General features: G+C 37.1%; 1 protein-coding gene across 3 annotated transcripts in view; it reads right to left on the reverse strand.

The window, feature by feature from the left end:
* The window catches only part of Hpse2 (heparanase 2 (inactive)), a 630,225-nt gene that overhangs the window by 530,552 nt on the left and 82,988 nt on the right, over positions 1 to 16,685 (reverse strand). For all 3 annotated transcript variants that reach the window (XM_076563135.1, XM_042263859.2, XM_042263852.2), the window contains exon 3: positions 1,307 to 1,468. In XM_076563135.1, the coding sequence (XP_076419250.1) occupies positions 1,307 to 1,468 (162 nt within the window). The remainder of the gene's footprint in view (positions 1 to 1,306; positions 1,469 to 16,685) is intronic.

Here is a 16,685-nt window from a genome sequence, read left to right on the forward strand (position 1 = left end):
TAAAATATTTCATTTTAATCACTAAATTGGAAAAAGATAAATATGTATACATGTGCACATTTTGGGATAAGCTAAAGAAACCTGGAGAAAAAAAATCTATGTCCTTTTCAAACATCTAAACTTAAACTCAGTCTTACTAACCAATTTAGGGAAATACATGCATTGGCCATAAATCATTTTTAAGTTTTCCCTCCTTATTGACCTATCAAAGAGCAAAACATAGCCTATACTTATGGAATCCATAATCCTCTTCTCTGCTCACCAAAGCCACATTTAAACCTGGCTTTCATCTCATGCTGCTGGGTTTTCCACCAGGTACAAGATGAAAAGTTGGAAGAGTCTTGTGCTTTTTCAAAAGCAAAACAATTTGGTTGCCACTCAGCAATTCCTGGTGAAATGCCAGGAAGCCTGTAAGAAAAAGTTAAAATTTTCCTAACTTAGAGTTCACAAAAAATAAAAATGAGATGTTCATACTGTCAGATACTCCATCTTTTTTCATTCTTAACCATTCATAAACAAAAGAAAGCACACAGTTTTGACTTGTTAAAAATTCATTCAAATCAGTCATCAAGTCTACCTTAGATGCTCCCAAGCAAGTGAAGGCAACTGAGACTATTCTTAGTTCATCTTGCTCTAAAGGACTCTCACATTAGAGTCTATATGAAAATCTTTACAAAGCCTAATAAAATATGCAACTTGCATGTTCTTTACTATAAAGGTTCCTAGGCAGTCCTGCAAAATGTTGTTTTCCTTTGCAGCTCTAACTCATATTTATTTCTAGAACCAAGGATGTAAGCAAGTACAGTTCAGCCTGAAACCTCTTTATGCTTAAAAAGAAAAATCAAATCCCCCAGATACTTTCAAACACTAACAGGAAAAGAATATTCTCAGTTCTGCCTGAAGATCATTATCTTTTTTACACTTCGTTTTTATATTTACCAAGTTCATAGAAAGGGCATAAGCAGAAAGAAGAAAATAGCTACTTCTTAAAAAGATTCCAAATTTAGTAATCCTCTCAAACTTATTGGCACACATTTAGAAAGCTGTATTTTCATAAGACTTCATTAATTTTTCATTGGTTCCATCATTTGAAAAAAACAGAATCATTCATAACTTTGAACCAAAATTATCTGCAGAATTCAAGAAATATCTGTTATAGGAAGAAAAGAGTCATTACAATTAAAATGCATTTAGCTGGGTAAAGACAGGCTGAACTCATCTGGATGTCACACTAGTACCTCCCAAGCATTAACTTGCTCACTGACAGAGGTCATCAATATAGACTAATGCTCTAAGGTTCTGTTACCTGTTAATATGAGATTACTGTAAGTATTGGAGAACTGCTCCTTCAGCAGGACCAGGTGCATCTGAGCTGCCTTCTCTCTCTGGAGCTCCAGCATAATGTCAGGGTGCTGGGCGACCTTGCAGCCTTTCTGTTTATCCAAGGCAACATCACTCCGGACAATGTCTACAAAAGGAAAGATGAGAGGCAGTAAAAACAAAACAAGCATAGTCACACGGAAGGTTTTCACCCAACATCACAGAATTTATAAATTACCAGCACTTTTTTTTTATCAAACTGAAAAGATGGAGAAGTACTAACCCTGAGGGTCATTTAGCTCCATACTGAATCCTAAAAATTTCTCTTCTTATTTTCTAATTCTTTGGCAATTTCTGTTTCTTAGCTCTCTCTGGCCTAACTAAAGACTCCAATCAAACACATTCCCTCTTAGCTCACCTCCAGGGTTTATTTACCTTTGGGGGCCTTTTCTAAACATCATTTGCCATTCTCCAGAAGGAATAATAAAACAACTTTGAATACTAGGAACTATAAAGTTAACTTCCTCTACCTTTTGCCTTAGGATCAGGAATAAATATTCTAAATATTTGGCTTATTTTCAATTCACTTTCCAGCCAGGCCCTTCAGCCTAAGTTAGGGCTGCCATTCCACGAGTTACCTGATCAGGGACTCTCCTGCTATGTTCCATGTATTACTGGGAAAATAGTTTCAATCTGACCAGGAAATCATTTTGTCACTTCAGAAACATTTTTGAGTCTCTGAAGTAAGAAAGAGAGCTCGAGTCACTGCAGCCTCTCTCCTGCTGTGTTTTCATTAATGGCAGGTTGCCTTTTGGACCTCAGTTTGATTGTGTACTAAGAGCAAATACACCCTCCAGAATCCAGTCTTCCTCCAAAAGAAACACTCATATGGAATGCTTCCCAATTATTAGGAAACACATTCTATATACCATTTATTTCACTGAATCCTCACAACGATCTTATCAAAGATTGTGGCAGACATTGTTGACAGTCTCAGCCGAACTCTAAACACACCCACTTGTGCTGTGCTCTCTCGCTCTATTAGAGACTGGAAGCTCTACATCATGTTTGTGGCTTCCCTTGAAGAAAAGGCCACACATTTAACATGGTTCTGGAAAATAAGTTGGACTGGTTCTGAGAAGGGACATATTACACTGTCCTAATACCCCCATCATACTTGGTGATTTGAAAAAAAAATAATAATTAGAAGTAAATGAGAAGATATCACTATTTCCTTGGAAAGGAAGAACTTCTGGCTTGTTTTGATATTTTCTTCTCTTTTTATGCATTTGATTGTTTTAGATTTGCTTTGTTTCATCTCACTATTTTTGAAAATCTTTTCTAGTTATATTAATTACTTAACTTCAGTATTTTCTTCTGTCCTTTCTCATTTTCATTCTTTTTCAATTCTTATGTTTAATTATATTTTCACTAATAATTTTTCAAGGGTCATTGGTATTGTAGATGTCATTTTAATAGCTTTGTTTGTGAGTTTGTTTTTGTTGGATGGGGGTCATTTTTTGTTTTTGCTACTTCTAGAACTGATTTGCTTTTAAGTTATTCAAGTTTCTTTAGTTATTACTTTCCAAAATGGTGCTAAAGATCAAGGTCAACATATTGAACACAAAAAGTAGGTGCTATGATGTTGAGACAGACATATTCCAATTGATAAAAATTGCACTTATACTGTTTATAACTTAATCTGCTAAAATTTAGGTGGATACTTAAACATAAAGAAAGGAGAAACAAAAGCCTACAGCTGACTCTCCTGTTCCAAAGAGGTACAAACTGTAAGGGAAAAGCTAGAGATTACTGAACCTTAACCTCTATATCAAAAAAACAAAGGGAAAAAATACCTAACTGGTGCAATTGCTCTAGATGCAAAAGACAATGGCATAGGTCACTATAATTGTTTGTCAAATTATACAGTGATAACAAATCTAAAGGAGTAACTACAAAAACCTCATATCATTTATACTTTTCTGTTTATAAAGTAGCTATGAGGCAGACCACACTCATCTGAGTCCTACAAAGTAGGTAACTCAAGTTCCAAAACTAAGCATAAAATCAGAACCCACCAAATATGCCTCATAAGCCACAGGAACACTACAATGCATAGAGCGTGGTAGCACATACCTATAATTCCAGCAGGTAAAGACAGGATGATTAAGCCAGCCTCATCTATATAGCAAATTCAACACAATCTTGAACTACATTGACCCTGGCATGCATGCACACACACACACACACACACACACACACACACACACACACGAAGAATTAAGCTCAATACTACAGCAGTACAAAAGAGAAACTCAAGATAAGGTCAAGCCAGAAGACGACCTACAATTGAAAGTTAAAGACATATCAATATCAACGGATGTACAATCCCCAACATAGAAACACAAGAAATATGAAAAATAATAAGCACATGATTCTACCAAAAGTTCATAACTTTATTAACTGCTTCAAAATATATTAATATCAATAAAACAATTTACAAAGAATTCCAAGAACTGCTTTTCAAGAAGGACCAATGACCTTTGAGAAAACACAGGAAAATAGCTGAATATAAATAAGGAAGGCAGGGCTGGAGAGGTGGCTTAGCCGTTAAAGACTAGGCTCACAACCAAAAATATAAATAAGGAAGGCAACAGGATATAAAAATAAGAAATTCAGTAGAGAAATGAAAATTGTGGAAGGATGGGGGAGCCTTAAAAAGGAAAGGCTCAACACAGCAGCTTTCAAAATCAGTTGAAACCAAACAAAGTGCTGCTCATTTATAATCTTAGCCCTCAAAAGGCTAAAGCAGGAGGATCTTGAGTTTATGAACAGCCTGGACTACAGAGTAAGATCATGTCTATCATAGTTAGATCTCTTTTGCAGTGATAAAACATTGACCAAAACCAACTTGGTGAGGAAAGAGTTTATTTGGCTTACACATCCTGATCATAGTCCATCCTTTAGGGAAGTAAGAGCAGGAACAAAAGTAGGACCAGAGGCAGGAACCATAGAGGAAAGATGTTTACTGACTTGACATCCACGCTTGCTGCTTTCTTTCTAATACAACCCAAGACCACCAGTCCAATGTTGACACCATCCATAGTGGACTGGGCCCTCCCACATCAACCATCAATCAAAATAAATGACACATGGACATGTCCACAGGCCAATCCAATGAAGACAATTCTTCAACTGAAGTTTCCCTCTCCCCAGATTTGTAAAGCTGACAAAAACAACCAATAGAAGTAACCCTTTGTCAACTTGATACACAAACATATATCATCATTAAACCATAATCTTTTTTCCTTGTTTTTCCCCAAGTACACAAAGTATAACTTTAATAGTCCCATGAAATTTTTAATAGTCTAAAAATTTCAACACTTTAAAAGTCCAATTTCTCTTCTAAAACCTAATGTCTCTTTAAAAATCCAAACTCTCAACTGTGGACTCTTAGAAAATCCAAAACAAATTAAATATTTTTTTACTACAAGATTAACAAAAGCTGTCTTTGTTGTTAGATAATATACATCCCTCTGGGTCTTTGAGGTAGTTGAAGACTAGATAGCTATAGTTGCAGTTTTTTTCTTAGTTATGGTAGAATGTAAATTAGGTATAAAAGTTTAGATTCACTAAGATAAGATAGATAATGTATTATTTTCTTTGAATATGCTAACTACAAATGGACTGAATATTGTAAATTAATTCTTACTTGGTAACTGTTCTTGTTGTATGTAGTTACACTATGATAAAGTTAAAACCTTTATTTTTATTTAGACAAAAAGGAGGAAATGTTGGGGAATATTATTTTAAGGTGTGTTACTTTTGTTTATGTTGCATTTGTTTAACTCTGTGAAGCTGTGTTATGGTGCCTATGTAAAACACCTGATGGTCTAATAAAGAACTGGCCAATAGCAAGACAGGAGAAAGGATAGGCAGGCTGGCAGGCAGAAAGTATAGATAAAAGAAGAAATCTGGGAAGGGAGAAAGAGAAGAAAAGTAGCCAGAGAAGGGGAGGACATCAGGAGCCAGCCACCCAGCTACATAACCAGCCATGGAGAAAGAGTAAAATTTACAGAAATAAGAGAACAGGAAAAATCCAGAGGCAAAAAGACAGATGGGTTCAGTTAAAGAAAGCTGATAGTTAATGCCAGGCATTCATAAGGAAGGAAGGAAGGAAGGAAGGAAGGAAGGAAGGAAGGAAGGAAGGAAGGAAGGAAGGAAGGAAGGAAGGAAGGAAGGAAGGAAGATAAAGAAAGAAAAAAGAAAGAGAAAGAAAGAAATAAAGAGAGAGAAAGAAAGAGAGGAAGAAGGAAGGAAGAAAGGAAGGTGGTAGGAAGATAGAAAGATAGATAGAAAGGGAAAAAAGAAAGAAAAGAAAAAATTAACAAAAGAGAGCAAAAAAAAAACAACAAAGCAAAGCAAAACCAAACCTCAACAGTATAAAAACTCAGTGTCCAATTCATGATATTTTGGACTCCAAAAGGCTTGGGTAGCCTCACTTCTCTGGCAATTGCAGCTCACACAGTTTGGCTGGTAGACTTTGGCTAGCTCCACTCCACACCTGTTTCTATCCTTGGTAGTTATGCCATAGTTTTGACGTCTCCATTATGCTGGGTATCTACTCCAACTGAGTTTGCACCTTCGCCAATGGTATCTCCTGGACTCTCAGAGGACTAAGCCCCAAATTGTTCTTCTTGACTCCTTTAATCCTACAGCTTTCATGTTGCCAGAACCAGCAACATGTGGAAAACATGTTACCAAGTTTAACTACCATCTTGAGATGCTACTTTGATCCACTCTGGGCCACAGCCTCTGTGTGCTGAGCCTGAGTAAAGACTTCCTAGATTTTGCCTCAATAATGGTTGTTTCTTCTTAATCACAGCTGACTTTTAGCTCTATCTAATCAACATCAATTACCCAGTAAAGCAACAGTTTCATTTCAGTGGTAATGATGTCTTGATAATCACAGCTGATTTTTTTCAGTCCCAGTTGGCCAGGAACCACAGATTCCTAATTCAAATATTTCACTCAAATGGCCCTGATAGAGTCTTTGCTTCTCTCTGAAATTTCACAAGCTAGGCCTCCATCATCTGCATTTCTCTCAACACTCTTACAAGCTCCCACAAAATATCCCATTAAGCTCTAATCACCCAATGGCTATCCCAGCCCAAAGTTCAAAACACGTCCATAATCTCTCAAAAACTCAGAGAGCAACAGCCCACTCTCTGGTACCAACTTTTGTTCTAATTTGTTTTCCCTTGTGATGCTGTTCATCTGTAATCTTAAGAGTCAAGAAAGTGAAGCAGGATGATTTTGAGTGTAATGTCAGTCTGAGATACAGAGTAAGTCCCTGTCTCAAAAAAAAAAATGGACTTTAAGTCTCAACTTGATCACCTTGATTACACTGATATCTCAACTTGGTCATAAGGAAAAAAGACTAACAGTATTTGAAGAAAATATTGATGCATCGCCACATTCAAATAGTAATAAGGGGAAAAGAAATTATGATAAAAATAATCAAGACATTTAGGATGCAAGTATGAAATCAAACTTAAAATTAGTAATCTAGATCAGGTGTGTGAACCCTGCAGCCCATAGAACACATCTGTAACAGGATAGCTATACATGCAACCCAATACACTTGTAGATGACATCATGTCACAGAGTCAAAAATTGGATACCCCTGGTCTAAATAAAGGCATAAAAATATATTCCATGAAATGAAAACAGAAAATTTCCCAAACCTCAAGAAAGGTATAGTAAAAGATACATTTAGAGCCCCTCCTAGACAAGTAAAGAATCTCCTCTCCACATATTATATGATAGACAGTAGACAAAAGGACGAACAATGAACATTGAAAGCTGCATAGAAAGGATCCAAGCACATGTAAAGTCAAGCTCATCAGAATAACAGCAGGTATTTCATAAGAAATCCTAGAGGCCCAAAGACCATGGAACAATGTATTCTAAGCCTTGACTGAGATCACTGCCAACTTAGATTACTATATTTAACAAAATTATTCTTTTCCCCCATATAATTTATAACTGTTAAAAAAAACTTCCTTAAATAACAGTCTCTTTCCCTCCCTCCAAGGCCCCTTTCTCTCCAAAACAGTATTTTTGTAATTGAATTTCCATTAGTATTTCAGTAGTAATTAAAACTAAAGTTACTTATGTTACTTGGTTTCCTTTCCAAACCTTCAATCTGGTTGTGTCATTTACCATAAGACAATTAAATTCATTTGTCATATATGCAGTCCATCTTGGGTCATCCTATTTCCTCAATAATACTTGGCATATTCAGTTTTGATTAGGTAGTCTAACAGATATGTAGAAGCATCCCATTGCAGTTTTAATTTCCATCTCCCTAACATTAATGATGTGAGAAAGTAAAATATATTTACTTTCTACCCATATATCTTCTTTAGCAGTCTGTTCATATCTCCTGCTCTTATTTATTTTATTTTTTATTTTCTAATATTTTAATTTTGGTACTTTATATGTTCTAGGTACAAATCCCTTTACCAAATTTGGGGACTTTAAAAAATCTAATCCTATCCTATTTTATTGATCTAATTGTTCAATATCATGCTCTTTTGATTACTGACTGTACTGCTGTGGATGATTATTTGATAAATAAAACACTGACTGGCCAGTAGCCAGGCAGGAAGTATAGGCAGGACAAACAGAGAAGAGAATTCTGGGAAGTGGAAGGCTGAGTCAGAGAGACACTGCCTGCCACCGCCATGACAAGGAAGATGTAAGGTACTGGTAAGCCACGAGCCACGTGGCAAAGTATAGATTAATAGAAATGGGTTAATTTAAGATAGAACTAGATAGCAAGAAGCCTGAGCCATTAGGCCAAACAGTTTAAATAATACAAGCGTCTGAGTGATTATTTTATAAGTGGGCTGTCAGACTGCCAGGCTTGGTGGGACCTGGAGAGAAAACTCTAGCTACAAATGGCACCCAACAGCTTGGCAAGAGTTTCCACCTAAAACCTAAAAAAAAAAAAAAAAAAAAAAAAAAAAAAAAAAAAAAAAAAAAAAAAGATTCTAAAAGGGAGCTAAAAACAGCTTCCTAGTTGTCTCTCTCAATTGGCTGGTTCCTGGCGTTTGTGTTTGACCGACAGTATGGCAGGAATAAGGCATCTACAAGTGACACATTATGCTATGTGGTAGATTTAGTCTTTGCTAATATTAAAAAAAAAAAAAGAGGTTTGGTCCTTCAGGTTCCTGCTTCACAGAGGAAACTGCCAGACATTCTACAGGACACAGAGAAAAGTGACTGACTAAGAGACTCTATCCCTGTGGGCTGAAGACAGATGCCCCAACTTTACAAGAGAACTTTTGATGACTGTCCAGGCTGCTAGCTGTCTCTGTCTACCCTGCAAGACTCCCGAAAGTTGCTTGTATCCTTCTCCCATTTCTCAGGTAGTATTATATCCTTCTGAGGTCTTTGATGTAGTTGAAGACTAATTATAATTTCCTCAGTTATGATAAAAGTTAGATATAAAACCTTAGACTCATAAATATAAGATAGATATCTTCTTTAATATTGTAACTGTAATTCTTGCTTGATAATTGTTTTGTTATATGTAATTTTACTATGTTAAAGTTGAAACCTTCCTTTAAAAAAAAAAAAAAAGAAAGAAAAAGGGGAAGTGCTGTGGATGATTGATAAATAAAACACTGATTGGCCAGTAGCCAGGCAGGAAGTACAGGCGGGACTAGAGAGAGGAGAAAGGTAAGGACAGGAAGGCAGGAAGGGGAGACACCAGCTGCCGTCCAGGGAGCATCATGTAGAGGCAACAGGTAAAGCCACGGAACACATGGTGACATAGATTAACAAAACTGAACTTAGTATAGAAGTAAGAGCTAGACAATGGTAGGCCTGAGCTAATGGCCGAGAAGTTTAAATAATATAAGAGTCTGTGTTTATTTCATAAGTGGGCTCTGGGACTGGCGAGGCTTGGTGGGAGCTGGAAAGAAACTCTCCAGCTACACTGTACCTTTATACTGTCTTAAGAAAAGGTTCAGCTTTATTCTTTTTCTTTTTTTAGCTTACATATTGGAGTTCCTTTGCAATATAAGAATATATGTTCTAGTTCACACATATAACACAAATACTTACAAAAATGCTTTCTTTTTTGTAATGTGGATTTAAGTGAAATTTAAGTGATCTATAGATCACATTAAGGAGAAATAATTTCTCAGTGATTTTAAGTTTCTCTCCATTCGTTTGATTTCTCTCACCACTGTTTCATATGCTTCAGGATAAATGTACTCTACATTTTTGCTAAATACAGTTAACCTTTTTATACTAAATAGTATATTTTGCAAATTACAATGTTCATTATAATTATAAATGAATAAATGGAGTGTTGTATAATATTAGTTAAAGATGTATTACATTTGTTTATGCTATGGAACATTTTGTTTTGTTTTGTTTTTGGTTTTGTTTTTGTTTTTGTGTTTGTTTTTGTTTTCGAGACAGGGTTTTTCTGTGTTGTTTTGGTGCCTGTCCTCGATCTCACTCTGTAGACCAGGCTGGCCTCAAACCCACAGAGATCTGCCTGGCTCTGCCTCCTGAATACTGGGATTAAAAGTATGCACCACCACCGCCCAGGGCTGTGGAACATTTTTTAATGATGTAAAGATGTGTTGCGTTCTTTTATGTTGCATTTGCTTAACTCTGTGAAGCTGTGTTGCTTTGCCTGTCTAAAACACCTGATTGGTCTAATAAAGATCTGAATAGCCAATAGCAAGGCAGGAGAAAAGACAGGTGGGGCTGGCAGGCAGAGAGAAGGAATAAAAGGAGAAATCTGGGGAAGGGGATGGGAGCAAGAAAGGGAGAGGAGGGCATCAGGGGCCAGGTACCCAGCTACAGAGCAAGCCATGGAGTAAGAAGTACAGAAAGGTATTTAGACAAATACAAAAGCCCAAAGGCAAGAGCTAGACAAATTAATTTAAGAAAAGCTGGCTAGAAACAAGTCAAGCTAAGGCTGGGCATTCATAAAAAATAATAAGACTCCATGTGATTTATTTGGGAGTGGGGTGGTGGGCCCCCAAAGAGTAAAAGAGTTAAAAAATAAGCAACTACAATTGAGTTTACTTTGAATATTGACATAGTAATCTGCACTTAGACAGTCCATTAGTTCTAGAAGTGTTTTTAAAAATTCCTTCGATTTTTTTCATGTAAATTATCATGTTACCTGTGAGTATAGACGTACTAACATCTACAATTCCAATGTATATGCTTTTTAGTTATTTTTCTTCCCCTAATGCACTAGCTAGGACTTCAGTGTTGTTGAATAAGAGATAAGGAAAAGAACATTCTTGCCTAGTACATTTTATTTTATTTGGATTTTGTTTGTTTTGATTTTCATTTGTTTTTGTTTTTGAAACAGAGAAAGAATCAAACTGAGTAGGTAGAGGGTTGGGGAGGAGCTGGGAGGAGCTGGAGGAAGGAATAGAATATGATCAAAATGTATTGCATGAAAATTTTTTCAAAATAAAGAAACAAGAAGAATTATATTACAAATCCACAAGCCTAGCTCCAGACTTGGGGCCTGAGATCCTCTTTCTTGTGAGCCCCTTTTACCAGTGAGTCCCTTCTTTCTTCTATGCCCCTTCTGCACTCCTCTCTGACTGTGGCCATCTCTGTACCCACAAGCCTGGATCCATATCTGTGGCCTTCCAACCTGCTTTGTTTAAACGAGACACTGCTTCCCTCTCATCCTTACCTCCACCAATTGCCATCTCTGCACCTCAGGCCTAGCTCGAGACCTATCATCTCTGTACCTCAGGCCTAGCTTGAGACCTATCATCTCTGCACCACAGGCCAAGCTCGAGACCTACCATCTCTGCACCACAGGCCAAGCTCCAGACCATCATCTCTGCACCACAGGCCAAATTCCAGACCTACCATTTCTGAACCACAGGCTAAGCTCCAGACCATCATCTCTGCACCACAGGCCAAGCTCCAGGCCCATAATTTGAAAACCAATTTTGCCTGGTCCAGTTAAACAGTTCATCTACCAGTTTGATCTGGCCCAGATCAATTCACATATCTCCTGCACTGGCCCAGTCTAAGGAAGGTCAGATTATCACAGCAGACATACAACCAAAGAAGTCCACATGCCCATGTCAAATTGCAAAAACAAAAACAACATGAATGCCCAAAACAGAATGTTTCCCCATCAAACCCACTAGTCCTATAGAAGTATTCTCTAAGAAAACTGACTAGATAAACCCCAAGACACAGAATTTAAAATAATAATCATACCCTTTACCAAAGATTTTAAAGAAGACACCAACAAACACTTCACTGAACTTCAAGAGGACAGCAACAAATGTCTGAGTTATAGTCAAGAAAATACAAACACACAGCTGTGTGAAATGACAAAAATAATATAAGTTTTGAAAACTGAATTCAATAAAGTGATAGATACATTGAAGAAAACATAAAAGAAACAAAGATAGAATTGGAAAACTTAATATCCCAATTATAAAACTCAGGAGGAGCCGGGCGTTGGTGGCGCACGCCTTTAATCCCAGCACTCGGGAGGCAGAGGCAGGCGGATCTCTGTGAGTTCGAGGCCAGCCTGGGCTACCAAGTGAGCTCCAGGAAAGGCGCAAAGCTACACAGAGAAACCCTGTCTCGAAAAACAAAAAAAAAAAAAAACTCAGGAGGAGTCTTACAAGCAGAATGGATCAAGCACAAGGTAGAATACTGGAATTCAGAGTGGAGGATCTAGAGGAACTAAGAAAAGAATATGAAAAAGCTTTAAATAAACAGGAAGAACACACAGGAAATGTGAGGCATCATTTAAAAAAAATTGTGACATAGATGAGGAAAAAGAATCCCAGATCACTAGCATAGACCAGAACTTTAACAAGATCATAAAAGAAAACTTCCCTGAACTAAGGGAAAACATGCCTACACAGATACAAGAAGCATACAGAACCCCAACTAGACAATAGCAGAAAAGAAATACCCTGTGTTATATCATAGTTAAAATACTAAATATACCTAACAGAGAAAAAACTGAAAGCTGCAAGAGAAAAAAAACACAGGTAATACATAAAATAAAACCCATCAGAATAATGGCTCATTTCTCCATGAAAACTCTGAAAGCCAGAAGAGTTTGGAACAATGCACTCCAAATTCTAAAATGACAAGACTACAACCTCGATTACAGTACCCAGCAAAACTGCTGTAGTTGAAAAAAATCTTTCCATGATTCAAACAGCCTAAAGAGAGGAATAAGTACAGTCAAGAAAGTCTACAAAGAAAATAAACAAGTCTATAATTAAATGAAATGCAAAGCACAACTAAGAACACAAACCAGGCAAAAGAGAACAACAAAATTACTACAATCTGCACACACCGTTCAATAACTCTAAATAGCAATGGCCTCAGACTGAACGGGTTAATAAAATCCATCTCTCTGTTGTATACAAGAAACTCATCTCTCTTTAGAGATAGGTACTACCTTAGAAGGATAGGATGGAAAAAATATTCCAAACAAATGAGACTAGAAAGCAAGCAGATATTGACATCCTAATCTGATAAAATATACTTCAAACTAAAAATTAAACAAAAGAGACAATGAGTATGGTGTTAACTAATCAACAAAACATTACAATACTAAACATATATGCACCAAACTCTGATGTACTCAATTTATAAAAAGCACATTGATAGAATAAAAACCACAGATCAATATAAACCCCAAAAATAGCCAGGCAGTGGTTACACATGCCATAAATCCCAGTATCTGGGAGGCAAAAGCAAGCAGATCTCTGAATTTGAGGCCAGCCTGACCTACATAGCGAGTTCCAGAACAACCAGGTTCTGCTACACAGAGAAATCCTGTCTTGAAAAAACAAAACATGGAAGGAAGGAAGGGAGGGAGGGAGGGAGGGAGGGAGGGAGGGAGGGAGGGAGGGAGGGAGGGAGGGAGGGAGGGAGGAAGGGAGGAAAAAAGAGAAACCTCTGAATTAAATGACATCTTACATCAAATAAACCTAGTATCTGTAGAATATTTCACACAAATACCAAAAAATACCCGGAAATAATCCATGTTGTCTGAGTATTATGCAATAAGAACTCAAAATTGTGGGCAAACAAACCCCTAGTAACTGTATAAACTCATGAAGATTAAACAAGTCATTGCTAAATAATGACTAGGCCAAAGAAGAAATCAAAATATTCTTTTAACTAAATGAAAATGAAAACATAGCACAACAAAACTTCTGGGACACATTCAATGTAGTTCTAAGAGGGAGTTTTTTTAGCCTAATGTGACTAAATTTTAAAAAACCAACTCAGAAAGAACACAATAACTTAATGATGCAATTCAAGAATTTGGAACATCAAAGAAAAAACAAACCCTGTAGACAGCAAGAAATAATAAAAATCAACACATAAATTAATGAAATAGAAACAACAACAAAAGGCAAGGTATCAATATTTTCAAGAGCTGGCTATTTGAGAAGATAAATAAATAAGATCAATAGACCCTTAGTCAAACTAACCAAAAGAAAGAGAGTTCTCAAGTTAACAGAATAATATGAACATGGAAAATTACATCATACACATAAGAAATACAGAATACTATAAAGGAATACTTTAAAAACCTGTATTCCATTAAGCCAGAAAATTTGGTTCATTTCTTGATTCATCCGAATCACCAATGTCAAACCAAGAAGAGATCAACAACCTAACCAAACCCATAACTGAGAGAGATTAAGACAGTAATAAAAGTCTGGTCCAGAAGGGAAGTCGGGGGCAGGATGGGAGCTGGGGGCTGGTCTCTAAGTCTCAAGAAGTGGGTTGGATAAAGCACAGGGACAAATAGCCAAACGAATGGAAACACATGAACTATGAACCAAAGGCTGAGGGTCCCCCAACTGGATCAGGCCCTCTGAATAGGTGAGACAGTTGATTGGCTTGATCTGTTTGGGAGGCATCTAGACAGTGGTACCAGGTCCTGGGCTCGCTGCATGAGATAGCTGTTTGAAACCTGGACTTATACAGGGATGCTTGGCTCAATCTGGGAGGAGGGGACTGGACCTGCCTGGACTGAGTCTATCAGGTCGATCTCAGTCCTCAGGGGTGGCCTTGATCTGCAGGTGGTGGGAATGGTGGGTGGGCTGGGGGTAAGGGGAGGGGGCAGGAAGGGGGAGAACAAGGGAATCTGTGGCTGTTATGCAGAACTGAAAAGCATTGTAAAATAAAAGAAAGAAAGAAAGAAAGAAAGAAAGAAAGAAAGAAAGAAAGAAAGAAAGAAAGAAAGAAAGAAAGAAAGAAAGAAAGAAAGAAAGAAAGAAAGAAAGAAGAAAAAAAAGGACTACTGATTCTTGCCAAAACAAGTGTGGTTATGGCTTTATCAAAAGGCATCTTCTGAGGCCAGGACAATATGGCACCATCCCTGAAGTGGCCTTCCGGAAAAGGTACAGTGCCCTTTTCTTCAAAGGCAGCTGAAACAGTTATTCTTGAAGAGTAACTAAGCTCACGCCTCTCAATAGTAGATTGGCATTTGATAGAGGGATATGGAGAAGAACGGGATGCTGAGATGTAGCCATATATACACAGCCAAGAAGAATGGACAGCTGAATTAAAAAACCATCAACAATTTTCAGAATTTAAAATCCTAAATCATGACATGACACTAGTGGAATTCAGGTGTTTCTGGTACATGGACTGCTCTCACCCAATGTGAAGTTGAACAGTTGACCTTGTGTACATCACACTTCACAAATGAGTCTGTCAGATACACTAAGCCTATAGGCTGAAGAGGATGCCCCAACACTGCGGAGAAACCACAGGTGACTGTCCAGGCAGCTGGCTGTTTCTGTCAACTCACAAATTTTGGAAGTTGCTTGCATGCACTTCCTGTTTTTATTTTTGTTAGGTAATATTATTTCCTTCTTGGGCCTCTGAGGGAGTTGAAGATTAGTTAGTTATAGTAGAAGATTAGTTAGTTATAGTTGAAGATTAATTAGGATAGAAGTTAATTAGATACATTTTGGACTTACCAAAATAGGATAGATAATGAAATTGTTTTCTCTGAATTTGTCAATTACAAATGGACTAGGCATTGTTTAGGTATTTATTACTTGTATATATTATATATAGTTATTGTACTTTTGTATATAGTTTTTCTTTTGTTAGTTATAACCTTTTTCTTTTTATTAAAATAGAAAAAGGGAAATATGGTGGTATTTTATTTGTACTGAAATGTGATTTTAATTCCATGTTAATAAATAAAGTTGCCTGGGGGTCAGAGCTATTAGAGCCATAGCAAGAGCGTAGCGGTGGTGGTGCATACCTTTAATCCCAGCACTTGGTGGGCAGAGCTAGGTAGATCTCTGTGTGTTCAAGGATACAGCCAACATTGGAGACACAAGCCTTTAATCTCAATACCATAGACGACCTAGAGGGCTGTGCATACAGGCAGTTACGAGGCAGTCATGTGTTTGGGTTTACAACCAATGAGAAGGCAGAACAGAAAGTCTATATAAAGACGAACAGACAGGAAGTAGCTCTCTTTCAGAAAGGTCTCTTGGCTGAAGAGGCTAGCTGCAGGGTAAGGCTCTTAGCTCTGATCTCTTGGCTTTCTTCTTTGTTTAAAAAAAAAAAGACAGTAATAAAAATCCTTCCAACTAAAAAATATTCCAGTCTACCAGTCTTATGGGTGGCAGTGATTGCATGATTAATGATCATGAGTTCCTCTATGATGTCAAAATTGTCTGGAATAACCTTGCCCAGGCTGGGTAATCCATTGGTGGAGAAAGTATCAAAAAAAATCTTCAGGAAGCTGTCATACTTTTCACAGTTAATGGTCAGCACAAACATGGAAGTATCTACAGAAAAAGGAATGCTCTGGAGTCCACACTTCAAATATACTCTAGTCCTCTCCATGGTAGAAGGGATATCTATAGATTTGGAGTATATTAACTATTATCATCACTCCATTTGATATCAAACTCACTCCTGGAAGATGGAAATGAGCTTTCCATTGATCATTTGCTTCCTTCCTTTGCCTTGAATATGCCAATGATCACACTGGAATATGCAGAACATGTAACTTAAGTTTAAAAAAGGGGTTACTTAAGGCAACAGTGCCTACTTATCCCAAGATAAAAGCAGCCCTGATGACCAAGTACCAAATGGGTTTAATTTATTTTCTCCAGTCTTTGTCATCTGTTTCATTAATAAAGCTGGCATGGCATTAGAAGCCATAGTCAATTGAACATGGAGGAATAAAGAACATTTTAGCCATCTTAATATTAAATTTTAATCATAACCATGATAACATTGGGAAGTGCATATTATGATTTAAATGAGAAATG

Source organism: Peromyscus maniculatus, chromosome 1, assembly GCF_049852395.1.
Source record: "Peromyscus maniculatus bairdii isolate BWxNUB_F1_BW_parent chromosome 1, HU_Pman_BW_mat_3.1, whole genome shotgun sequence".
In the NCBI taxonomy this organism is placed as follows: domain Eukaryota; kingdom Metazoa; phylum Chordata; class Mammalia; order Rodentia; family Cricetidae; genus Peromyscus; species Peromyscus maniculatus.